We start from the raw sequence: 27,075 nt of genomic DNA on the forward strand, positions 1-27,075 counted from the left end.
CAGTCAGTTCTTCCTGGCTTGCACTATTCAGCCGCTTTCAGTGTCACACACACAAGCTGAGAGAGCTTGTTAACTTGTCTTCTCTCTCTCTCTCTCTCTCTCTCTCTCTCTTTCTCTCTCTCTCTCCAACTGAGACTGCCAGAAAGCCCATGTGACTCTCAATTGCAAAACCCCCACCTTCTTCAGCAAACAACAGGAGTTATTCTCCTTGGTCAAGCTGTTGTCTTAGATAAACAAAACCTAGGAGTGACCTTTCTGTGAGCACACTGCAACTACTTTTTCACAGCCAGTTTGTTCCTCCAATGGACATTCATTTCATGACATCATTTCAATTAGCACCTACTGTGAAATGTGCATAAAAGTTTCCAAAGATCCTGCATTGTTACTGAATATGAATTCTTCAGTATTTCAAATAAGATCTGTTTTAAAATGTGTGTATGTTTGTAACCTACTCTAAATTTTCCCAAATTCTCCCAATATTTATCCATTACAGTAATCTTATCAATGATTCAGCTAACACATCATCAGCAAATAAACTAATTTTATGTTCTTCCTATCCTTAATATGTGAATCTCTTCTAATAATTTCTGCCAGTGGCTCAGTAGCTAGGATAAATAGTGCTGAAGATAGAGGACACCTCTGTCTACTCGATCTACTCTATCTACTCAAGGAAAATAGATGACATTTGGTTATGTTATAATTTTAGCTTGTGGCTTATGATAAAGAGTTTTTATCCATGTTATAAATTTTCTACCTACGCCAAATTTTTTTTACGTTTTATATAACAAAGACCATTCTAGTTGGTCAAATGCTTTTTCTGCATGTAAAGAAATAGTTATGTTTGGATTTAACCTTGATTTTGTCATATGTATTATATCTACCTAGACTATTTGAAGAGTGTTTTCCTTCAACAAATCCCACTTGATCTGGATGTATTAATTTTGGTAAATACTCACCCAGTCTGTTGGCAGGTGCCTTTGCAAGAATTTTATAGACTGCATTCAGAAGTGACATTAGTCTGTATGATGAAGTTTTTAAAGGGTCCCTATCTTTTTTCAGAAACAATAATTATAGCAGTTGAAAAAGTTTCCGGGAGGGTTTGGGTCTCCACCTTCTGATCCAACACATCCATCAAAAGAGACATTCACAAATCTTTAAATTGTTTATAGAACTCGGGAGGTAACCCATCTTCCCCCAGGGACTTATTAGCTGGTAGAGTACCTAAAAGTTTTCTCTATTTCTTCCCTTGTAAAATGTGCATCTAAGTCATCTTTTTCTCTCTTTTCTAGTGTAGGAAGTTCAACATTTTAAAAAATTCTTCCATTTCGTTTTCATCTCCTACTAATTCTGATTTGTAGAGGTTCATGTAGTATTGTCTAAATGTATTTTTTATTTCTTTTTGATTATATGTTGTATCAGCTTCTGTTTCTATTTCATTTGTCATTCTGGACGACTCCTCTGCTGTAACCTGCCAAGTTAACACTTTGTGTGTCCATTCTCCTAGATATTAATATTTTTGTTCAGTTTTTAATAGTTTTTTTTTCTGTTCTCTATGTTTGTAGTGTATTGTAACTTTTTGTTCTCTAATCTATATTTTTCTTGTGTTCCTGATAGCTGATATTCTTTTGCCAATTTTATTATATCCTTCTCTAGGCCTTCTAAATCTCTTGCATATTCTCTCTCAAGATTTTTAGTATAAAAAATAATTTGACCCTCAAGTAAGCTTTAAGCACATCCGATATTTAAAAAAAACTATTGTCAATAGAAGGAAGATTGTTCTCACAAAATATTTCCGTCTGACTCTTAATATATTCACAAAAATCTTTCCTCTTTAAAAATGCAGCATTAAGATGCCATCTATACGTACTTTCTTTTTTTTTGAAGTGTGTCCTCAGTTATGCCTTTTAATGATACAGCTTTTTTCACTTATGCTTGTACCTGCTGAAAATAACTTTTCCATTTTTCTCCACATTTCCTTTCCAAACTTGATCTGTTTTCAAATCTATACATACTTGCTTGCTTTTCCATTATTGTAATAGCTAACATTAACAGCGAGTGGTCTGATAAAAATCTTGCCAAATACTCCGTTTTTATCACTCTACTTTGTATCTGAGCAGTCATTAAAAATAGGTCAATTCTTGTATTAGCTTATTAGCTAATACCTCTTTAGTAGAATGAATAGTCTCTTTGTAAGGGGTTGAGCCGCCTCCGTATATCAATTAAATTTAAATCCTTCATAAATGATAATGTTTTTGCAGCTTTTGCCCTTGTTATTGTTCTCGCTGGATTTGTCCAATATTGGATCGAAACAAAAATTGAAATTTCTAATCAATATATTTTGTCTTCCCCCTGACGTTTTTAAAAAGGCTTCCTCGTCATAATTTGGGGTATAAATATTCATAAACGTCCAGGGTTCTGCATAAATTTTGCAATGCGCCATACAAATCTTCCAGCTTGATCAGTTAATGTCTCTTTTATTATTATTGGTATATTATTATTAATTAAAATCATTACACCTCTTGCTTTTGATCCAAATGAAGACAATATGACTTGCCCCACCATCCTCTTTTTAATTTTGCATGTTCCAATTGCTAAGGTATATTTCTTTTAAAAAGACCATATCTGCCTATAATTTTTTAGGTATGCCAAGACTGGTTTTCTCTTCACTTTCCCATTAATTCCATTAACATTAAGACTAATAAATTTTAATGTTTTATCCATTATCTTCTTTAAAACAATATTTTTTTGACAGTAAAATCTATTAAATAATAAAGTGATCCTTCCCCTTTAAGAAAAACACAAATGACCCTGCCCTATCAGAGCCCTGAAACACTGTGAAAAAACCCTGCAGAGCCACTTGAGGAAGAATTCCTCCCTTTCGCTCCATTTTTTTGCTACTTCTTTCCAGACGCTATTCTCTCCTTAGACCAGAGTCTCCACCTTGCTACTATTTTCCCCAGATTTTTTTTCCCATTTACTGAGTTCTCTGAACATTTCTTATACACTTTAATTTTAAACAATAAGTAGGAGACAGCTTAACAAAACTTTAAAAACTACAACTTTTGCTTAGTTCCATTATATATAGTTTCTCAATAATCTCCCTTGGCATCTTAATCTCTTTTTACAAACTTCTCAAAAAGTCTTCCACCTCGTTCTTGGTCTTGGAAAAATTGCCAGTTCCCTTCCGCTACTTCGACCCTCAAAATCATAGGATATATCATTGAGTATTTCAAGTTTTTAGCATGTAGTTGTACTTTCACATCTTCAAATTCTTTTCTTTGTTTAATCAAGGCCGGGCTAAAGTCTTGAAAAAAAGTACCTTTTCATGATCAACCTTGGGTGGGCCATTATTCTGCTGAGAATCATATGCTGCTCCCAGAATTATCTCCCATTCTCATTATCTTAAAAATCTCACCAGAACTGGTTTTGGTCTCTGATCGTAAACTTTTCTGGGTCTGAGTGTTCAGTTAGCTCTCTCAATATGCAGTTTTTCTCCATATTTGTCTTCTCCCAACACTTGTGGAATTCATTTTTGAAAAAAAAGTTTATTGTGTCTCTTTCCTTGATCCCAATAATTCAGATATTGTTCTGTTGACTAAAGTTCTCCATATGGTCAATTTTGACAAGCAGTCCTTGTTTATCTGACTCCAATTGGTTAGCTTCTTTTTGCAAAGCCTCAGGTTTTTCACGCATTTCACTCTCTACATGACCCATTCTCTCCATCAGGATTTCAACAATCTTTTTTATTTCAGTCATCTTCTCGTCGCCATTTCAATACTTAGGAATCGTTTACTCAAATTGTCCATTTTTTCCAGGATGATGCTCAATTCTTGACCCTACTCCCCAGTTTTACCCACTTCTGCTGGTCCCATCGCCATTTTTGCACCACTTCCTTTTAGACTTTCACCCAATGTTCCCCGTTGAATAGGAGCTTCTTCGATCTTTGTTCTCAGCTGCCCGAAGCTAGTTTTTATCGATTTTTGATTAAGAAAATCTTGATTTTCAAGTTTTAACTGTCTATTAGTACTCTTCACGGCAAGCTCAACCAAAACAGATCTAAGTACTTTGATGGCCATGCCCCTGCAAGTTTGGTTTTGCAAAATCTCAAGATTACTTCACTAACAATCAAACTCTATTTTTCTCCAACTATAAAATCATTGGAATGTCATCACACTCACAATATTTTCCTCTATGGCAGGCACACCACTCACGTTATCCTCAAGTCCATGACTATTTTTCTCTTGTCATCTCTTTGTCCATTCTGGATTCACTGATGAGAATGAGTCATCATGTGTATGTGAGTGAATCATGGGTCCTCTACCGGCATCACCTACGGCTCCTAGAACACTTCCACCAGCGTTATCTCCGCTCCATCCTCAACATTCATTGGAGCGACTTCATCCCTAACATCGAAGTACTCGAGATGGCTGAGGCCGACAGCATCGAATCCACGTTGTTGAAGATCCAGCTGCGCTGGGTGGGTCACGTCTCCAGAATGGAGGACCATCACCTTCCCAAGATCATGTTCTATGGCGAGCTCTCCACTGGCCACCGTGACAGAGGTGCACCAAAGAAGAGGTACAAGGACTACCTAAAGAAAGCTCTTGGTGCCTGCCACATTGGCCACCGCCAGTGGGCTGATATCGCCTCCAACCGTGCATCTTGGCGCCTCACAGTTCGGCGGGCAGCAACCTCCTTTGAAGAAGACCGCAGAGCCCACCTCACTGACAAAAGACAAAGGAGGAAAAACCCAACACCCAACCCCAACCAACCAATTTTCCCCTGCAACCGTGTCTGCCTGTCCCGCTGCAACCGTGTCTGCCTGTCCCGCATCGGACTTGTCAGCCACAATCGAGCCTGCAGCTGACGTGGACTTTTACCCCCTCCATAAATCTTCGTCCGCGAAGCCAAGCCAAAGTAGGCCTGAATCCTTAAAGCATTTGTTGATGAAAACTGGTCCAGCTTCAAAGGGCCTGGGACAACCTAGGTGTAGATTTATTATGACAAATAGCCCCGAGTCTTTTAACGTAATTACTGTGAACCGAGATGAAACTGATAACCAAGATCATTTGTTGTATTACACTGATGAGTCAAAAGATGACTGTGGATAAAGTTTCAAGTCTTAACTCGGTTTTTACACATTGCATGCCTTTTATGCATATACAACTTGTACTGAAGACTGCCTTCCAGATTGTGACTGTCTGACCACAGCATGACAAAATTTTTAGAATGCTTCAATGCTTCAGGCATTGCTTTTAATCAGCTAGCTGCCAAATACAAGGAGAAGAGCAGTGGCCCAGCATTAATCCCTTTGTGCTTTTCAGAAACGGACTTAATAAAATAAGCAAAATTCACTAAATTTCAATATTTCAATTCAAATCCCTGTTCAAGTCATTTCATATTTTTCTGCAATGTATCAAAATCCTGCACTGCTAATATGCTTTCAGTCTGCCCCAACACTATTATAGACTGTGAAAATCAGCTGGGTAGTTGTGGTTTCATATGAATGCATCTTTTTAATGATTAGTCTGTAAGATGGACATGAGTGTTTTTTTTCTTCTCTGTCCACTATTTAAAATAATCCAATTGATTTTGACTGGATAACTTTCATCAGTAAAGTGTGCAATATTGCTAGAAACAAGCAGCAAAAATAATACCAACAGAAGGAAATGTTGTCCATGCAATATCTTTTGAAGATTAACATCCCCTTCCTATTTTTCTTGCAAAATAAAAAGCATGACTTCAATAAGACTATTAATATATCATAATTTAGAGTAAAGCAGGGAAATACTGGAGATCTTTGCATCTTAAAAGGGAGGTTGATAAAGAAAGCAGAAGGAACTGCCATAAATATCAAAGTCCTCACAAAGATGCAGTCTTCAAAGTCGAGAAATGAGTGAAAAAAATGTTAGAATTAAAAATGGGCAAGTGTGAATTTAAGGATTTTTGATACCAAAACTGAAATTATCTGACATCAGGTTAGTTCAAGTAGCTAGGTTCCACTTCGAACCTGAGGTAAAGTCCCTGTGCCTGATGTCAATTCAGCACTTAATTGGAGCCCATTAAAAGTGAAAGCAAGACCTCCTGTGGCAACAGTTACAAATTAAATAAAAGATGATTGTGATTGCTGGAAATCAGTTGTTCCAAGCTAGTATATTAGCAAGAATTCTAGGCTTAACCATCTTCAATTGATTCATTGGTTACTTTTCATGTCAATATCAGGATTTATACAGATGATAGCACATTGTTCATTTGTGACTATTCAGTAAATAAAGCAACCCACATTTGCATAGATCAAGACAATATGCAGACGTGGATTGATAGTGGCAAGAATCTTTCTTCTTATGACAGTGTCAATCAACCCCCAGGATGGACATAAAATGGAGCCTCCATAGCCAAGTCCCCACCATCAACAACTTGGTATCACAATTAATGAGACTCGGTGAAGCTACAAAAGTAGAATGACTTCAGAGTAAGTCTGAAGCTTGGTGTGTGTAGCGAGTAGCTCATCCACATATACTCCAAAGACCCAAATCAGGAATTTTATGCAAAAAAACACCAGAAAAGGTTCAACAATATTTAGAGCAACACAACCTGAGTCCTAAATATTAATTCCCTTTTTCAGAGACACATTGTGGCTGCAGTGTGGTTGCCCCAGACCCTACCATCTACAAAATCTACCCTGACTACTACTCATGCACTTTCCAAAGTTGCAATGGCCCATACTGTGCTCTGTCAATCTTGACGACCAGTTGGGACAAGGGCAGCAGGCAAACAGAGCCATGTTATCTGCACGTTTCTTTGCAAATCATATACCATCCTGATGTGAGAATAAACCATATTCCTACATCTGTGCAACAGCATTTTGAACAAAAGACAAATGGATCAAGAGGTTCTCTTTGTGGAAATGTTCTCAGGTGCATCTATTTCAATGCAAGAAGTATTGTTGGGAAGGCAGACGAGCTTAGAGAGTCAATTGATACATGGAATTATGACATTGTGCCCATTAGTGAAACTTGGTTACAGGAGCAGGACTGGCTGCTTAATGTTCCAGCTTTCGTTCTTTTACATGTGATAGAACAGGGTGGGGGAGGGGGTATGAAAGGGGGAGGAGTGGCATTGCTCGTAAGGGAAAATATTACAGCTGTGCTCAGGCAGGACAGAAGAGGGCTTATCTACTGAGGCTATATGGGTGGAGCTGAGGAATGGGAAAAGTATGACCACACATGGGGTTGTAATATAGACTGAGCAATAGTCAGTGAGAATTAGAGGAGGAAATCTGAAGAGATATAGCTGCAGGAAATGTAAGGTTGTGATAGTAGGAGATTTTAACTTTCCACATATTGACTGGGACTCACTGTAAAAGGGATGAATTGCTTGGAGTTTGTCAAGTGTGTTCAGGAAAGTTTTCTAAATAAATATATAGAGTACAAACTATCTTCTATAAAGGAACAAGACCAGGCAGATGACAGAAGTATGTGTAGGGGAGCATTTTAGGTCCAGTGATCACATTAGTTTCAAGCTAATTATGGAAAAGGATAGGTCTAATCCTTGGTTTGAGGTTCTAAACTAGAGAAAGGCCAATTTTGAGGAAATGAGGAAGCATCTAGAATGCATGGATTGAGATGAGCTGTTTTCTGGCAAGGATGTGCAAGACAAATGGAAGAACTTCAAAGGTGACACTTTTAGAGTACAAAGTTTGTATGTTCTTGTCAGGACTAAAGGCAAAGTTAGCAGGCATAGGCAGTCTTGGTTTTTAAGGGATATTGGGGATTTGGTTTGGAAGAAGAGAAAAGTATATAGCATGGACAGGTATCATGGAGCAAATGAGATACTTGAGAATTTTAAAATAGAAGAAAAATTTCAAGAAAGAAATCAGGAAGGCTAAAAGAAGACAGGTTGCTTTGACAGACAATGTGAAAGAAAATCCTAAAGCGTTTCTACAGTATATTAAGAGCAAAATGATGGTAAGGAACAAAATTGGTCCCCTCGAAGATCAGAGCGGTCGCCTATGTATGGATCCAAAAGAGATTGAAGAGATCTTAAATGGGTTTTTTTACATCAGTATTTACTCAGGAAACTGGTACAGAGCCAAGTGAAGTTCGGGAAACAAGCAGTGTGGTTATGGAACCTATACAAATTAAAGAGGAGAAGGTGTTTGCTGTCTTAAGGCAAATAAGGATGGATAAATCTCCAGGGCCTGACAAGATATTCCTCCTTGAGGGAGGCGAGTGTAGAAATTGCAGGGGCTCTGGCAGAAACATTTAAAAATGCCCTTAGCTACAGCTACAAGCCAGAGGGTTGAAGGATAGCTCCTGTTCCATTGTTTAAAAAACGCTCTAAAAGTCACCCTGGAAATTACAGGCCAGCAATTTACGTCAATAGTAGGTAGGTTATTGGAATTTGTTCTAAGAGATGGAATATACAAGTATTTGGATAGCTATGGAGTAATTTAATATTTAATAAAAATATTGAAAAAGAAAATAATTCAGATAAAATATTTCAATTGTTTTGGGGGTTATTTATGACTCATTTTCTTACTTTATAATTTCATTTCAATGTAATTAAATTGTCTGACTCATATCTTTTTCACATTTTTATTCTACCTTCGTTTTTCTTTTACTACTAATCTTGTATAACATCTAGCAGTGCTGTTAGGCAGGGGTTTTGAGTTTTTCTCCTTTTTATTATTTTTCATAAACAGCAATGAGGAAGAATACAGGAGGGAGCCAGATGAAAGTGGTGTAATGACAGTAACCTTGTGCTCAACGTTAGCTAAACCAAGGAGATGATTGTGGACTTCAGGAGGAAGTCAGAGGAACATGACCCAGTCCTCATCGAAGGCTCAGTAGTGGAGAGGGTCAAGAACTTCAAAGTCCTGGGTGTCAACATCTCCGAAGTTTTGTCCTGGAGCCTCCATGTTGATGCACTCACTAAGAAGGCTTGCCAATAGGTATAATTTGTGAGGAGATTTGGTATGTTCCTGAAGACTCTCGTAAACTGCTACAGGTGTATGTGGAGAGCATTCTGGCTGGTTGCATCACTACCTGGTATGGAGGCACCAACTCTCAGGGCAAGAATAACCTCTAGAGGGTTGTTAACTCGGCCTGCAACATCACAGCACCAGACGTCATTCCATCAAGGACATCTACATGAGGCAGTGCCTTAAAAAAGCAGCCTCTATCCATAAGCACCCCCACTGCCCAGGCCATGCCCTTTTCACTCTACCAGTGTCAGGAAAAAGTACAGGAGCCTAAAGATGCTTACTCAATAGCTCAAGGACAGTTTCTTCCATGCTCCCATCAGATTCCTAAAGAATCATTGAATCAAAGACTCTGCTTTACTTTGCGTGCACTACTTTTAAAAAAGTTATAGTATTGTAAGATGGTTGTATTATGAATGTTTGCACTGTGATGCTGCCTCAAAACACCGAAGTTCATGACTTGTTCATGGCAATAAATTCTGATTCTTATTAAGGATAGTCAACATGGCATTGTGCATGGTTGGTCATGTTTAACCAATCTTATAGAGGTTTTCTTCCTTTTTAATTGATTTTAATAAAGAACATACAAATAATACAGTTCAATAAGATAATATGGATAGTTACACAGAATTAATAAAACATTCAGTATATCAAAAACATACATAAGTTGTAAATGGTATCCATATTCGTATCCCAAGTGATGTATATTTTTATAAAAAAATAACAAAAATAAAAAGAGAAAAAAAAACAAATAGAAAAAGAAAGAATAACATAAAAAATAATAAAAAAGAGAAAACCTCAAATCCCCTGCCTAACAGTACTGCCAGATGCTATATAAGATTAATAATAAAAGAAAAATGAAGGTAGAATAAAAATGTATAAAATAACATGAAAAAGACATGAGTCAAACAATTTAATTACTTTGAAATGAAATTATAATGTAAGAAAATGAGTCATAAATAACCCCATAATGTTTGAAATATTATCTGAATTATTTTCTTTTTCAATATTTCTATTGTTTTATATAATGCATACATACAGAAAAAAAATTGATGTATAACACTAATACAGCTCGTTCACAGAAAATATTACCTTAAGCAACATTATTGCATTATTGATTCAAAGATATATTAAAAAAGGAAAAAAACGAAGAGAGAAAAAAATTGAAAATATGATTATATATAATACAAACCCAAAGCATTTCAAAATTGTATGGCAATGTAAAGAAAAAGTACACTAATAAAAATAAGAAGATACGCAAATCTACGAGAATCACAAATTACATAATTATTTATTCCCATTAAAGGTTATATGAATAATTTAATAAGGAGCCCCAAAGATTAGAAAATTTTAAATTTAAAACTCGTGTTGAACATCTTATTTTCTCAAGAGTTAAATATGGCATCATATGTAACCATTGATTATGAGTGGATGGGACATCTTCTTTCCATCTGATCAAAATTACTCATCTCGCAATAAGAGAAGCAAAGACTAATATATGGTGTTGAGATTAAGACATTTTCACTACCTTCTATTTATCCATCCCAAACAAATATCTGAATTATTAATTGAATAATGAATCTTTTCTATATTAAAAAAAACATGATTTCACGCAACCTCTGATCATGAGTAGTCGGGGTAGCAACCTTCCATTTAAGTAAAATTGCACGCCTCACTAAAGAAGAATCATTCCTTCCAATTCTACCAACAAGGGCCACCAAAGGGTTTGGTATTAAATCTATATTAAAATTTTTGTCAAATTATGGAAATCCTCTCTCCAGTATTTTTCTATACTAGGACAAGTCAAGAACATATGAATTAATGACGCTTCTCCACTCTTACACCTATCAACATGGACTCATATCAGAATAAAAATGTGACAATTTAGCTGTAGACATATGTGCTCTGTGTACCACTTTAAAATGCAATAAACCATGACGTGCACATAATGAAGAGCGATTAACCAACACAAGAATTATGACCCAGTCCACATCCAATGTAGTCAAATTTAAATCATGTTCCCAAGCATTTTTAATTTTAGTTAATGAAGTCTGATTTAAACATAACAATTTCTTAGGTTTTGATCCTTACTCATTCTAACTACCCATTATGAGGAGCTGAATACCCCCCAGAACTTTTATAATTTAGCACTTCTTGGCTCTTCACTTCCACTTTCAACTAAGTTAATAGATAATCCAATTGTTAAATGTACTGTGAGAATTTAGGCACAGTTTAGAAAACATTTTGCATTTAATAATTTCTCTCTTTCAAGCCCTGTTGTATCTAATCATTTTTTTCAACCTTCTTTACATGATGCTTTTTTTCAGAGATGGTATTGAGAGGATTATTCAAAGTTTTAAAGATCTGCTAATTGATGGATTTTGCATCATTTGAGCAGCTTTCTGCTCAATTTAACTTACCCAAATCTCAATTTTTTAATATATTTGCAATCCAACATTTTCTTGAATCACAACTATCTGAATCAAATTTTATAGCTGATTTTTTTTAGTTTAATGGCTTCTTGTAAAGGATTAATATCTATTATAGAGTTTTTCAAGGATGTTTCCTGGAAAGGGTGAAGAAAAGGCTGAGGATGTTGTCAACATGGACTTAAGTAAGGCCTTTGATAAGGTCCCACATGGGAGATTATTAGTCAGGAAGATTCAGACATTTGATATTCATGGCGAAGAAGTAAAATGTATTCGGCCATGGCTGGACAGGAGAAGCCAGAGAGTAATGGTGGATGATTGCTTCTCAGACTGGAGGTCTGTGACTAGTGGCTTTTCTCAGGGATCAGTGTTGGGACCATTGTTGTTTGTCACTTTTATCAGTGATTTGGATCGTAAATTGTTTGCTGATGATACAAAGATTGGAGGCGTGTTGGACAGTGAAGAAAGTTTTCACAGGGATCTGGACCAGCTGGAAAAATGGGCTGAAAATGGTAGATGAAATTTAATGCAGACAAGGTGCATTTTGGAAGGACAGAGATGGTAAATGGAAGGGCATTGGGCAGTGTGGTAGAACAGAGGGATCTGGGAATACAGATTCATAGTTCCCTGAAAGTGGTGTCACAGGTAGATAGGGTGGGAAAGAGAGCTTTTGGCATATTGATCTTCATAAATCAAAGTGCTGAGTCTAGGAGAGGGGATATTATAGTGAGGCCAAATTTAGAGTATTGTGTGCAGTTTTGGTCACCTAATTACAGAAAAGATATCACTAAGATTGAAAGAGCGCAGAGAAGATTTACTAAGCTGTTGTCTGGAGTTCAGGAACTGAATTACAGGGAAAGTTAAACAGGTTATTACTTTATTCAGTGGAGCGTATAAGAATGAGGGGAGATTTTATAGAGGTATTTAAAATTATGAGGGGGATAGACGTTTTCTACTGAGGGTAGGCGAGATACAAACCGCAGGACATGGGTTAAGGGTGAAAGGGGAAATGTTTAGGGAGAACTTCTTCAGTCAGAGAGTGGTGGGAGTGTGGAATGAGCTGGCAGGTGAAGTTGTGAATGCAGGCTCAATCTTAACATTTAAGAAGAATTTGGACAGCTGCATAGATGGGAGAGGTATAGAGAGCTATGGTCGAGCTGCAGGTCAGTGGGACTAGGCAGAAAAATAGTTTGCCACAGTCTGGAAAGGCTGAAGGGTCTGTTTCTGTACTGTAAAGTTCCATGGTTTTAGGTGGGTCACCACCACCTTCACAAAGGCAGTTTGCTGATAAATGCTGGCCTCATCACCCACCCCCCCCCCTCACCCCAATATGAATTTAAAATAAATCTGGGTTGAAAATTCTCTGAATAAATTTCAGTTAAAATCGGACTACCAAATACTAATTTCTTTCAGTAACTGCAGATTTGAGATTTTTTACAATCTCAATTACTTACATTTCTTAAGATGGCTGATAGAATTTAATTGATGTAATTTTTAATTTAGAACCTTTCTATAATGTTTCCATAATTAACATTTATGATATGTCGTTGGGAATAAGAGGCTCCCTCAGATAAAAATTTAAGTGCCTGGGAACAGGACCTACTGCTTTTCATTTCTGAAGAAATTTGGAATATAATCTTCACATTGGTTAATACCTCTTTATGTGTCTGCCACTCTCTCCGACAATTTAAAGTTATCCATAGGGCTCACATGTCCAAAGTCAAACCATTGTAGCTAGCGTAAATACTAAGTGAACGTGGAGAAGAGCGACACGCACATTGAAGCCTTGGAAAATGAGATTGATTTATTGCTCTGGCCACCACACTTATGTGGGTCCCTGGTATTGAGATCAGGGCCATGCATCATCGGAGCGTCGGCCTTGGATTGGTCTGTGTTTCTGCCAGAGTTCCCCATCTTCCCTCTGTGCATGGAGATGGAAATGGTATTTAAAGAGATACACTGAAAAATTGAAAGAAAAATTTCTCGTGCTCACGCTTCCTTCACATGTTGCTGAATAATGAGCAAGCCACAAGTCTGGGCAGATATTATGACATATTACATCATGTCACTATGGTAACATGTGATTACAACCACTATGATCTGTTTTCTGATTTCGGCTTCTTGGCACAGTTGCTGATTCTTCATTTCAGCTTCTTGCCTCAGTTGTTGATTTCTGATTTTAGCTTCCTGTAAAAGACCTAATAGATCTTTTTAAGTAACCAGTCTTGGTTTCAATCTGCACTTGCCGAATGAAACTTTTCTCATCTGGAACTGTATCCACGATTTCCCCCAGCAACCAAGAATTTCTTGGTGAAAAATTGTCCATGATAATCGTCCATTTTGCAGGCCGGTCGCTGTCTTCGTTTGCGGGCCGCTACATGACCACCGCCCCCACCCCCAGAACCGGCAACTGGGCCATTGTCCATAGCCTTAAGTGGTCTGCCCCTGCTTCACGGGGGCGGAGTGGAGACCGGCTCGTTAACAGTTTAGATATGCCGGTTTCAGGAAGTTGACAATAAAAGTTTCCTCCTTACTGCCGTTGTCAAGGATGAAGATGGACCATTGTCTCTAATGACCTTATGGGGCCCCTTGAAGGGTGGTCTGTGTGTGCTCCTCCTCATGAACACATACTGGCAAGTCCTTCGGGAACCTATGCTTGGGCTGGCCATGCAATGGGGGTTGCCGCGGGATCAAAGACCCCAGTTTTCTCAAGTTTCGCTGTGGGGTCTTCCGGGCATTTACTGGGGGCCAGAAACTCTTTGGGGATAATTAAAGGTGCGCTGTAGACCATAACAGCTGCCAAGGTATTGAAGTCCTCCTTCAGTGCAGTATGAATTCCCAACAGGACCTAAGGCAGTTTGTCCACCCAGTTGGGACCCTTGAGGTGTCTGTGGAAGCGCTCCACTAACTCATTGACCTGCAGGTGATACGCCGTGGTATGGTGGAGCTGCGTCCCCATAAATTTAGCCAGTGCTGCCCAGAGCCCAGCGGTGAATTGTGCCCCCCCGCTCCCCCCCCCCCCCCCCCCCATCCAAGGTGAGGTGTTTTTGGGACTTTGAATTGGGACACCCATGTGTCAGCTAGTGCCCTTGTGCGGGTTTCTGTAGTGGTATCACCCAGCGGGACTGCCTCCGGCCACCTCATGGAGCAATCCACCATAGTTAAGAGGTATCTCACTCACCCCAAGGGAAACTGGTTGAACCTGTGCCATGCTGGCTCAAAATTCTGTGGGTGCTCTCGTGTGAACCTGCGCTTTGGAGATCTGGCAGTTCATGCAGATCTTGGCCCACTGGCTGACCTGTTTAAGGAGGCCATTGCCAGACAAACCTGTTGGCCACCATCTTGACTGTGGAGTGGATGATGGGTACGCCAGGTTGTGAATGGCTTCAAAAACCTGGCCCCTCCATGCAGCTGGAACGATGGGGTGGGGTCTGCCGATAGAAATGTCGCACAGCAGTGTCAAGTTACCTGGGCTGACTGTGATGTCCTTCACCCTGAGTCCGGAGACGGCTGTCCTGTAAGTGGGGATCTCAGGGTCCTGCTGCTGCGCTTTGACAAGAGCCACATAATCGACCCCTTGGGACAGGGAGTGAACTGATTCAATCACGAAGTGGGACAGAGCATCAGCTACCATTTTTTTCCCCCCTGCAATATGTTGAATGTCTGTGGAAAACACAAACATATAGGACAAGTGCCTCTATTGTCAGGCCAACCGTAGGTCCAATGCTTTATGGAAGGTGAAAGTGAGCGGTTTGTGATCAGCGAACACCCTGAATTGCTGGCCTTCCAAAAAGTAGAAAACAGCTCCCGGTCGAACGTGCTGTATTTGAGTTCTGGGGGGGCAAAGGTGCCTGCTGAAAAAGGCCAGGGGTTGCCACTAGCCCTTGATAAGTTGTTCTAGCACGCCCCCAACTCCTTTGCTGGAGGCGTCGACAGTTAGAGTGGTAGGCACCTCTGGTCTTGGGTGGACACGGAGGGTGGCATTGGCCAGTGCATCCTTGGCGTTCTGAAACGCCCTAGAGGATTCCTCGTCCCAAGTAATGTCTTTTGCTTTGCCAGTCATCAGTGCCAGCTGCCAGCTCATTCCACACTCCCAGAACTCTCTGACTGAAGAAGTTCTCCCTAAACTTTTCCCCTTTCACTCTTAACCCATCATAATGTGCCACTGCCAATATGAACCTGTGGTAAAAGTTTATCATACTGGCAAATTCTTGCAGCCCTTTTACTGTGAGTGGCTTAGCGAAATGCTAGACCGCCTCAACCTTCTCAGGGAGGGATGTAGCCCCGTACCTGTTAATCCTGTGCCCCAGGTAATCGATGGTCTCGAGATCAAACTGGCGCTTAGCAGGGTTGATGGTCAGCCTGAACTCACTCAGACGGGTGCACAGTTGTCTCAGGTGAGCGGCGTGGTCCTTGTGGGTGCAGTTGGCGATGAGAATATCACCCAAATAGATGAACACAAATGGAAGGTCCTGGCCTACTGCGTACATCAGCCATTGAAAAGTTTGTGCCACGTTCTTTAGACCAAAGGGTATGTGGAGAAATTCAAACAAACCAAAGTGGGGATTTGATGGCAGTAGTGGGGATGTCCTGGGGGTGGACTGGGATTTGGTGGTCCACCTTGGAAAACACCTGTGCTCCGTGCAGGTTGGCGGCAAAGTCTTGGATGTGGGGCATAGGATATCTGTCGGGTATTGAGGCAGCAGTAGTTGTCGCATGGTCTCCAACTCCCTGCTGATTTGGGCCCCATGTGAAGGGGAGAGGCGCAGAGACTGTCGGAGTGTCACATAATCCCCAGCTCCTGCATTTTATAAACTCCTCCTTTGCCAGGCTGAATTTTTCAGGAGGGAGTAATTGTGCCTTGGTGTGGAATGGGGGACCCTCGATCAGTAGGTGGAGCCTTGCCCCGTGCTTTGGCTCAGCCGTGGAGAACTGTGGTGCCACTATCGATGGGAACTCTGCCAGGATGCAGGTGAAATTCATTGTCGAAGAGTGTTATAGAGTCCAGATGGTGAACAGGTAGCTTGGCTTCCCCCAGAGGCAGAGTTTAAAAGGTTCTGGCATGAACCAAATGCCATCCCTTGAGGTTGACCAGCAAGCAGTGGGCCCTAAGGAAGTTAGCCCCCCAGGAGTGGTTGCACCACTGCCCCAAGAGTGAAGGTCCATGTAAAACGGTTGTTGCCGAAATGAAGAGGAATGGTACAGGTCCTGAAAGTTGGAATGTGGGAGCTGTTGCTGTCCTTAGTGCTGGGCCCTGCTTGCTGTGGGTGTCGAGGCTTGCGGTGGGGGGGGGGGGGGGGGGCGACCAAGAAATGCCTGCCCAACAGTGAGTCAGTGAGTCCCAGACATAGAAGAGGCTATTACGTGGGTCAACCACCACAGCCATCAATGACGGCTGAGTAGGGCATTTCCAAAAAGCCCGCAGGGTGAGTGGCATCAATGGTTCACTTGTCTCTCCGCTGTCCTAATGGGGCTTGCTAATGTGGTCTATGATGTTACTGGTTTCCTCCTTCAATCTCTTGAGCATGTCCGCCTGGGCAATGACCCTCCGTGGGTCACTGAAGTCTTCGTCTGTGAGTAAGAGTTGTATATCCTCCAGCAGCTGCTCCAGAAAGATCTGCTCAAAGAGCAGAAAAGGCTTGTGTACCTTGGTTAAAGTGAGAATCTTGTTCATTAGGGCGGATGGGGCCCTGTCCCCCAATCAGGCGGAAGGCCAGGAAAGCCTGAAAGTGCAGGTTAGTTTTTTTTTTAGGTATTTGCCTTGCTCTGGAAGCTGCCTTGCTCCCAAGGCTGCCGTAGGTAATTTACAACCCTTGCCATTATGTCCTGATCGAGGGCGCTCACGATGTAGCAGTAGAGAGTGTCGTCAGCTGTGATGTGGCGAAGCTGGAACTGAGCCTCAGCCTGCTTGAGCCACACATGTGGTTGCGACTCTTAGAACGTTGGAAGCCTGAGAGGGACTGCATGGATGGTCGCTAGCTCTGGTTGATCTGTCATCTTTGGGTTCAACTGCCAGTTGGACCTGTCAGGGGCACCAAAGTAGCATATGTGCTACACGAGCATGGAAAAGAATGTCAGGCACACCAAAACCTTGGAAAACGAGACTGATTTATTTCTCTGGCCGTCGTGCTTATATGTTCCCCCATCTTCCCACCGTGTGAAAGTCACCTGGGACGATGGTCTTTATGCGGATTTATCTCCTCGTTATGATAAATGCAACAGTGGAGATGCCTCATTAATTCAGATGTTCTGGACATGTCTTGTGAAATATTGGAACAAAGTATTTAAAACTTTCTTTGTACTTTTTAAATTTAATTTTAAACCTAATCCTTTAACTGATTTATTTGGTATTGTTGGAGAGAATCTTATAACTTTAACAGCATTTGAGCTGCATGTTTTTATTTCTCTTATGGCTAGGCAGACATTGTTGCTCAGATGGCAGGACGTTACCCCACCTAATCATGCTCAGTGGCTATGTCACGTCATGTCATGTTTAAATTTAGAGAAGATTAGATTCTCAACTTCTGATTTGAATTGAAATTTTCAAATACTGTGGGGACTTTTTTTAAGTTACTTTTTATAATTTTTGATTTTTTTATGAAGGTAGAACTTGATTAATTAGATAATTTATCATTTTGATAAGAATTCTGTATTTTTGGTCAAATAGCTTCCTTCTTGGTAGTGGGTTTAGATTTTCCTTTTTTTTTATAATAAAATAGCAATGCAATATAATCTTTGATGAAAATGTGGAATACCTTAGATGAAATAAAATGATTTAAGTGCAATGTATTTTCTTGACTTTTCACATATATCCAGGGGTGCAGTGCTAATTTTTAGGTACAGAAGCTCACCAAATACATCGATAGGGAGTTCTTGTGAGACCTGGCCTTGGTGGCTGCCATGTTGTATTTGACATTGTATAATTGAGAGCATTCTATAACTTAATGTGCCTGGACTGGGGCCACCGCCTGTCTCACTCGACCGAGGCCGGGGCCGCCGTCTACCCCTTGCTCCTGCCCGCATCGGGGCCGCCGCCGTCTACCCTTCGCCCGGACCGGGGCCGGGGCCGCTGCTGCTCTCCCTGTGCCCGGACTGGGGCCGCCGCCTCCCACTCCCTGTCCGGACCGGGGCCTCCGCCTGCCTCACTTGACCGAGGCCGGGGCCGCCGTCTCCCCCTTGCTCCTGCCCGCATCGGGGCCGCCGCCGTCTACCCTTCGCCCGGACCGGGGCCGGGGCCGCTGCTGCTCTCCCTGTGCCCGGACTGCGGCCGCCGCCTCCCACTCCCTGTCCGGACCGGGGCCTCCGCCTGCCTCACTTGACCGAGGCCGGGGCCGCCGTCTCCCCCTTGCTCCTGCCCGTATCGGGGCCGCCGCCGTCTACCCTTCGCCCGGACCGGGGCCGGGGCCGCTGCTGCTCTCCCTGTGCCCGGACTGGGGCCGCCGTCTCCCCCTTGCTCCTGCCCGCATCGGGGCCGCCGCCGTCTACCCTTCGCCCGGACCGGGGCCGGGGCCAATGCTGCTCTCCCTGTGCCCGGACTGGGGCCGCCGCCTCCCACTCCCTGTCCGGACCGGGGCCTCCGCCTGCCTCACTTGACCGAGGCCGGGGCCGCCGTCTCCCCCTTGCTCCTGCCCGTATCGGGGCCGCCGCCGTCTACCCTTCGCCCGGACCGGGGCCGGGGCCGCTGCTGCTCTCCCTGTGCCCGGACTGGGGCCGCCGTCTCCCCCTTGCTCCTGCCCGGACCAGGGTCGCCGCCGTCTACCCTTCGCCCGGACCGGGGCCGGGGCCGCTGCTGCTCTCCCTGTGCCTGGACTGGGGCCGCCGCCTCCCACTCCCTGTCCGGACCGGGGCCTCCGCCTGCCTCACTCGACCGAGGCCGGGGCCGCCGTCTCCCCCTTGCTCCTGCCCGTATCGGGGCCGCCGCCGTCTACCCTTCGCCTGGACCGGGGCCGGGGCCGCTGCTGCTCTCCCTGTGCCCGGACTGGGGCCGCCGTCTCCCCCTTGCTCCTGCCCGTATCGGGGCCGCCGCCGTCTACCCTTCGCCCGGACCGGGGCCGGGGCCGCTGCTGCTCTCCCTGTGCCCGGACTGGGGCCGCCGTCTCCCCCTTGCTCCAGGGTCATGCCTAGCGCGGAATGCCACACTGACCACCGGCTGGTTCGCTGCAAGCTCAACCTTCACTTCAAGCCAAAGCCCAGGAACAATAATGCCCCCAGAAAGAGGTTCAATGTTGGAAAACTGCAGTCAGACGAAGCGAGAGGAAACTTCCAGGCAAACCTCAAAGCAAAGCTCGACGTTGCAACCCGCCTCACGGACCCGTCCCCTGAAACCCTCTGGGATCAGTTGAAGGCTACCATACTGCAATCCACTGAAGAGGTACTGGGCTTCTCCTCCAGGAAAAACAAGGACTGGTTTGACGAAAACAGCCAGGAAATCCAGGAGCTGCTGGCAAAGAAGCGAGCTGCCCACCAGGCTCACCTTACAAAGCCGTCCTGTCCAGAGAAGAAACAAGCCTTCCGTCGCGCATGCAGCCATCTTCAGCGCAAACTCCGGGGATCCAAAATGAGTGGTGGACTAGCCTCGCCAAACGAACACAGCTCAGCGCGGACATTGGCGACTTCAGGGGTTTCTACGAGGCTCTAAAGGCTGTGTACGGCCCCTCACCCCAAGTCCAAAGCCCGCTGCGCAGCTCAGACGGCAAAGTCCTCCTCAGCGACAAGATCTCCATCCTCAACCGATGGTCAGAACACTTCCAATCTCTTTTCAGTACCAACCGCTCAGTCCAAGATTCCGCCCTGCTCCAGCTCCCTCAACAGCCCCTAAGGCTAGAGCTGGATGAGGTTCCCACCCTGGATGAGACATATAAGGCAATCGAACAACTGAAAAGTGGCAAAGCAGCAGGTATGGATGGAATCCCCCCAGAAGTCTGGAAGGCTGGCGGCAAAACTCTGCATGCCAAACTGCATGAGTTTTTCAAGCTTTGTTGGGACCAAGGTAAACTGCCTCAGGATCTTCGTGATGCCACCATCATCACCCTGTACAAAAACAAAGGCGAGAAATCAGACTGCTCAAACTACAGGGGAATCACGTTGCTCTCCATTGCAGGCAAAATCTTCGCTAGGATTCTACTAAATAGAATAATACCTAGTGTCGCTGAGAATATTCTCCCAGAATCACAGTGCGGCTTTCGCGCAAACAGAGGAACCACTGACATGGTCTTTGCCCTCAGACAGCTCCAAGAAAAGTGCAGAGAACAAAACAAAGGACTCTACATCACCTTTGTTGACCTCACCAAAGCCTTCGACACCGTGAGCAGGAAAGGGCTTTGGCAAATACTAGAGCGCATCGGATGTCCCCCAAAGTTCCTCAACATGATTATCCAACTGCACGAAAACCAACAAGGTCGGGTCAGATACAGCAATGAGCTCTCTGAACCCTTCTCCATTAACAATGGCGTGAAGCAAGGCTGTGTTCTCGCACCAACCCTCTTTTCAATCTTCTTCAGCATGATGCTGAACCAAGCCATGAAAGACCCCAACAATGAAGACGCTGTTTACATCCGGTACCGCACGGATGGCAGTCTCTTCAATCTGAGGCGCCTGCAAGCTCACACCAAGACACAAGAGAAACTTGTCCGTGAACTACTCTTTGCAGATGATGCCGCTTTAGTTGCCCATTCAGAGCCAGCTCTTCAGCGCTTGACGTCCTGCTTTGCGGAAACTGCCAAAATGTTTGGCCTGGAAGTCAGCCTGAAGAAAACTGAGGTCCTCCATCAGCCAGCTCCCCACCATGACTACCAGCCCCCCCACATCTCCATCGGGCACACAAAACTCAAAACGGTCAACCAGTTTACCTATCTCGGCTGCACCATTTCATCAGATGCAAGGATCGACAATGAGATAGACAACAGACTCGCCAAGGCAAATAGTGCCTTTGGAAGACTACACAAAAGAGTCTGGAAAAACAACCAACTGAAAAACCTCACAAAGATAAGCGTATACAGAGCCGTTGTCATACCCACACTCCTGTTCGGCTCCGAATCATGGGTCCTCTACCGGCACCACCTACGGCTCCTAGAACGCTTCCACCAGCGTTGTCTCCGCTCCATCCTCAACATCCATTGGAGCGCTCACACCCCTAACGTCGAGGTACTCGAGATGGCAGAGGTCGACAGCATCGAGTCCACGCTGCTGAAGATCCAGCTGCGCTGGATGGGTCACGTCTCCAGAATGGAGGACCATCGCCTTCCCAAGATCGTATTATATGGCGAGCTCTCCACTGGCCACCGTGACAGAGGTGCACCAAAGAAAAGGTACAAGGACTGCCTAAAGAAATCTCTTGGTGCCTGCCACATTGACCACCGCCAGTGGGCTGATAACGCCTCAAACCGTGCATCTTGGCGCCTCACAGTTTGGCGGGCAGCAGCCTCCTTTGAAGAAGACCGCAGAGCCCACCTCACTGACAAAAGGCAAAGGAGGAAAAACCCAACACCCAACCCCAACCAACCAATTTTCCCTTGCAACCGCTGCAATCGTGTCTGCCTGTCCCGCATCGGACTGGTCAGCCACAAACGAGCCTGCAGCTGACGTGGACTTTTTACCCCCTCCATAAATCTTCGTCCGCGAAGCCAAGCCAAAGATAACTTAATAATGTCAAAATATTGCACTTGATTTTAACACTACAGAGAACTTTACTTAAATTCCACTGATCCCGCACTATTGAACTTAAAATTTATTAACTGGAAACATACAGTCTTTAAATAAGTAGATGGACTGAATAAATTCTGCAAGTCACTGCATCTAGTCTAAATATACTGGAGGGTGTCCCCCTTTGCTGGATTCCCTTGGGGATGAAGAACACCAAGCCCAAGCATGACCCTTAACGTTTCTGGAGGTTTTGGCCACTCCATCGTGTATTGACAAGTTGCTGGAGAAATGTCTCTACCTTCATGGCAATACTGGGCACACCCCACAATGTGTTATCATTAGGCCAGTGGGCTGGATGATCCATCCAGTTTCATTTGCCCATCCACCCTACCAATAGTGCAGCTGTAATAGTGTTCTCTACCTTCCCATTATATATCAATGTATTCAGAATGGTTTCTATTATCTTCCATTGACAGTTCCACCATCCTGATTCCTACTTTATAGATGTATTTCCACACTTCATGAGTTGAAACATATGAACTGTTCCTTTGCACCATAGGATTTTGTTTACTCTCCTGTGCCACCACAGCCTTATTTTGTAAGAACTTGAAGCACTATTGGTTCAATGCTTCCACAAATCCCGACCCCAGTTTCCCCTGCTTTTCCGGTTGTAGCTCTTGAGTTTGGCCCCCCATTATCCAGGCCTCGGCTTTTGAGTTTAGCTGCCTGCTGTCCCGGCCCCGGCTCTTGAGTTTGGCTGCCCGTTGTCCCAGCCCCGGTTTCCCCGGCTGTCCCACCTCGATTTCCCTGGCTGTCCCGGCCCCGGCTCTCCTGGCCCTGATTTCCCTGGCTCTTGCAATTGGCCGCCTGCTGTCCCGGCCCTGGTTTCCCTGGCTGTCCTGGCCCCGGCTCTCGAGTTTGGCTGCCCGTTGTCCCAGCCCCAGCTGTCCCACCCCGGTTTCCCCGGCTGTCCCGGCCCTGGCTCTCCTTGATTTCCCTGGCTCTTGCAATTGGCCGCCTGCTGTCCTGGCCCCGGCTCTTGAGTTTGACATCTCACTTTCTGTCTTTCAGTTTACTGTTTCTCTTATATTTTTGTTGTTTTCCTCTTGAATTTCTTCCTTTATTTCCCACTGCTAAGTATGTGCTTTCATCGCCTGATGTCGTTCTTTTTTCACCAAATTTTCATCTCCAATGTCCTCTTTTTAGAAATCCTTTGGAACCTGACAACTGGAGTGTGGATTTTTTTAATCCTCATGGCCACTTTGTCCCCTTTGGAAATATCACTGCTGCTTGTTCGAAACTCAGAGGAGCTGTAATTCATTTGACGATGGTGTCAAACTCCCCGTAGAACGTAACTCCATGATCTGACATCATGCGCACATGACTCATGCCTGTTCATTCCCATAACACTCCCCATCCCCCACCCCAACACCCGCTTCTGTAAAATCGCTGTTGTATTTAATATGCAGCCGCTGTGAATGCCCACTGATTTAAATTTCCCGCTTATTAATTTTGCCTTATTTTACAGAGGTGCTGGAGCGTGGCCCTGGTGAGCTCCAGCAGCACTGCACCCCTGCATATATCCGTGTGTACTCTGTATTTTTGATGTGAAATTTCAATGTTAATAAAAATATTAAAAAAGAAAGAAAATTCTCAGTTTAGATCCATTTTAAGAATAATATGTTGCACTTTTAAAATAAAAGCTGTTGAAGGTGGGGTGAATTTCAAGTCTTCACATGATTGCATGAAGCATTTCAACCCCTGTTTAGTGTTAGCATTTTACAAATATATTTAGAATGAATTAAGATGTTCTAACAGTGGAATAATTTTAAATGCCTAATTTACAACCATTGTTTTCTTTTCTCTGCAATTGCATATATTTGGATTAGATCTGCATTGCCAATGAGATTGAAGAGGTAGAGTTCAAGATAGAAAATGAAGGATGGCTATAGACTTGCCACCTGCCTGCCTCACCTGAAAGTTTTATAAAGATGGAAGTACTGTTGCATGTACAAAATGTGTCACTGTACATGCTCCCAGCAGATCCAAGGTGCTGCTTTAATAAACATATTACATATTGCAAACAAATCTCACTTCTTTCATTGACATCTTAATAATCACACCTGAATTATTTTGTTGTCGTTTAATAACATACATCCGAAGAATTTACATATTTGGGCAGTGGTTCTCAACCTTTTTCTTTCCACTCACATACCACTTTAAGTATTCCCTATGCCATAGGTGCCCTCTGATGAGGAAGGGATTGCTTAAAGTGGTGTGTGGTAGAAAAAAAAGTTTGAAAACCACTGCTTTAATTGTACCTAATTGACTCGTTATGTGCACAGTTTCATAACTCCAAGGAAATGGGCCAATGACAATTTTTCTCAAGCAAAATATTTCAGTAACAATTGGGTCTAGAACAGGGATTCTCAACCTTCCCTTCCCGCTCACATACCACATTAAGCAATCCCTTACTAATCACAGAGCACCAATGGCATAGAGATTACTTAAAGTGGTATGTGAGTGGAAATAAAAAGGTTGAGAACCACTGGATTATGATGTCCTCAAATGCATTTCAAATATGATCTTTTAAAATCAAAATCAATTTCCATATCTCAAAGTAATTATAGCATGTGAGGGGTAAGTATGTAATTTCATGTAATAAAGGAGGTTTGGGCCTAATCATTGCCCTAAGGGTACATTTTTCAAATCAGCTCGGTAGCGTAGTATTAAAGCAACACTATTACAAAGCAAAATTCCAAAAATAATTAATAACTTGGATCAGAATTTTGAGTCTGACAAGTGAAAATCATTTCTGTTTGTAAATTTAGCATCAATTTCTGTTACAGTTAATCAAGTGACAAAACATGGCATAAATACACCATGAAGTTTTAAACAGGAGAGTGTGTAGGTGTGATTTTAGTGCAATATACAAAAGTGCTGGAGAAACTCGGCAAGTTCAAATCCGACAGTCTGTAAGGAGTTTGTACATTCTTCCCGTACTCGTGTTAGTTTCCTCCAATCACTCCAGTTTTCTCTTATGTTTCAAAGACATAGAGTTAGTAGGTTAATTGGTCATGTGAGTTAACTTTAATTTGGGTGGCGTGGGCTCGTGATCCAGAAGGCCTGCTACTGTGCTGTATCTCTATTTAAAAATGACACTCTGTGTAAAGGACACATCTGCAAAAACTGCAAAAAGCAACTTCACTGTGACATGTGCAGTCAAAAGCATCCCAAAATGCTACGTATCTTACGGGAAAAGAAACAAACAGCAAGAAAAAAAGCAGATAACAGTGCTGAAGCCTCGGTACCGACAAATGGTCTTACTGGGGTTGGTGAGAACAACTGCAAACTTTTATAATTCCTTTGCAAGTCAAGGCCAAGAAAGGAAATGCAATAGTGCATACTTATGCATTTCTTGACCCAGGAAGCTCTGCATCACTTTGCACTGCGTGCTTAATGAATAAGCTTAATCTTCAAGAAAGAATATCAAAAATTCTATTGAGAAATATAGGTCAAATTAAACACTTTGGAATCAACGTTGTTTTGGGCCTAGAGGTCGCTGGACTAGATAGTAACGATTTCTGTGAACTTCTAGGCATATATACTCAGAAAACCATGACTGTGCATAAAGGAAACATCCCACATCAAAATGACATTGAACCGTGGACGCATTTGAAAAATGTTTGTTTATGTGAAATCAACTCTGAGATTGAGTTGCTGATTGGTTCAGATGTACCAAAAGCTCTGGAACCACTGGATATGATGAGTGTGTAGACATACCTTGTGCTGTCAATACTATGCTTGATTAGACGAATAATGGACCATTAGGAAGAAGAAATAAAGTTCAGGACCATACTGCTATAAGTGTTAACAAGATATTGATTATTGTTCATTTCTTGAGGAAGGGTTCAGGCCTAAAACATTGATTACTCTTTACTTACTATCGATGCTGCATGACTTGAGCTACTCCAGCACTTTTGTGGACTGCATTAAATATACAAAGGGTTTTATTTAGTGGGGGCGTGGCAAGATGGCGTAGAAGAAAGACGTGTATTCCACCTTCCCCCAGCTGGATCACTAAATACCCGGTTTTTAAAAAGCATAAAAGTGGTTAAAAATAATATTTACAGTTGTTTAAATAACAGTGATTTATGATGACATCTAATGTGAAAAAATGTAAACCTTAACTTCAGAAAAAAATTACCATACAAAAGTGCGGAAGAATTGAGGCCTACCTGCATAGCTGAATCCATGGAGTCGTAGTTGGGAGTCTCCAGGCCTCAGAGGACTCCAGCCCGTTCGAGTTTAACTCCGGCACCGATCTTGCCTCCACAAGATGGCACTGACACCTTGGTGAGCTTGGCCGTTGCCGACCCGCATTAACGTGAAGCCGTGCGCGCGGACAGCATGGCCGACAAGGAGACCTGCAACCATGCTGGGCGGCCCGGTGGTGCACAGTGTAGCATCGGAGGACGCTCCTGCGCGTCCGCCGGCTTTGCCTGACCTGCGTGGGGCATCCCAGGTCCGAGAATTGCTGGATAAAGTATGGGCTGTGGGGGAGCCCGAACGACAGCGTCCCGAAGAGGTCGAGGTACCGGTGTTGGGTGTCCAGACCCGCAGCCGTTCAGCCAAAGGACCTATGATGACTGAGTAAGAAGAGGAACTTACCTTATTGGAATTTGTCCAGGATGAGGAGCCTGTAGTTAAAGGAGGTAGATCTCAAAAAGTGGAAGTGCAATCTGGAATGGAGACCGTGTTTACTGTTTTGGAAGGGATTGCTTGTCAAATGCATAATATGTCAAAACAAATATCAACTCAAGTGAATCAAGGATTTATGGAGATGAAAATAAAAATGAATACCCTGTGTGATGAGATGTTAACTGTGAAACAGGAAATGATTGTAGTTAAGAGTGATATTAATAGATGTATAAAAACAGTTGATACTGTGCAAGATAATTTTAAGAAAATTGAAACAGCTTTTTCTGAGTGTCAAAATCAGGTAGAATGTAATAGAGATAA

The 27,075-nt window shown here is 43.1% G+C and overlaps 1 protein-coding gene across 8 annotated transcripts in view; it reads left to right on the forward strand.

The window, feature by feature from the left end:
- The window catches only part of ric1 (RIC1 homolog, RAB6A GEF complex partner 1), a 197,324-nt gene that overhangs the window by 82,165 nt on the left and 88,084 nt on the right, over positions 1-27,075 (forward strand). For 2 of the 8 annotated variants that reach the window (XM_069920771.1, XM_069920782.1), the window contains exon 5: positions 23,943-24,103. The exons of the other annotated variants lie outside the window; for them this stretch is intronic. In XM_069920771.1, the coding sequence (XP_069776872.1) occupies positions 24,045-24,103 (59 nt within the window). In that variant the 5' untranslated portion in view covers positions 23,943-24,044. The remainder of the gene's footprint in view (positions 1-23,942; positions 24,104-27,075) is intronic. 8 annotated transcript variants of the gene reach the window in all.

The sequence above is a fragment of the Narcine bancroftii genome, chromosome 1 (genome assembly GCF_036971445.1).
Source record: "Narcine bancroftii isolate sNarBan1 chromosome 1, sNarBan1.hap1, whole genome shotgun sequence".
Taxonomy (NCBI): domain Eukaryota; kingdom Metazoa; phylum Chordata; class Chondrichthyes; order Torpediniformes; family Narcinidae; genus Narcine; species Narcine bancroftii.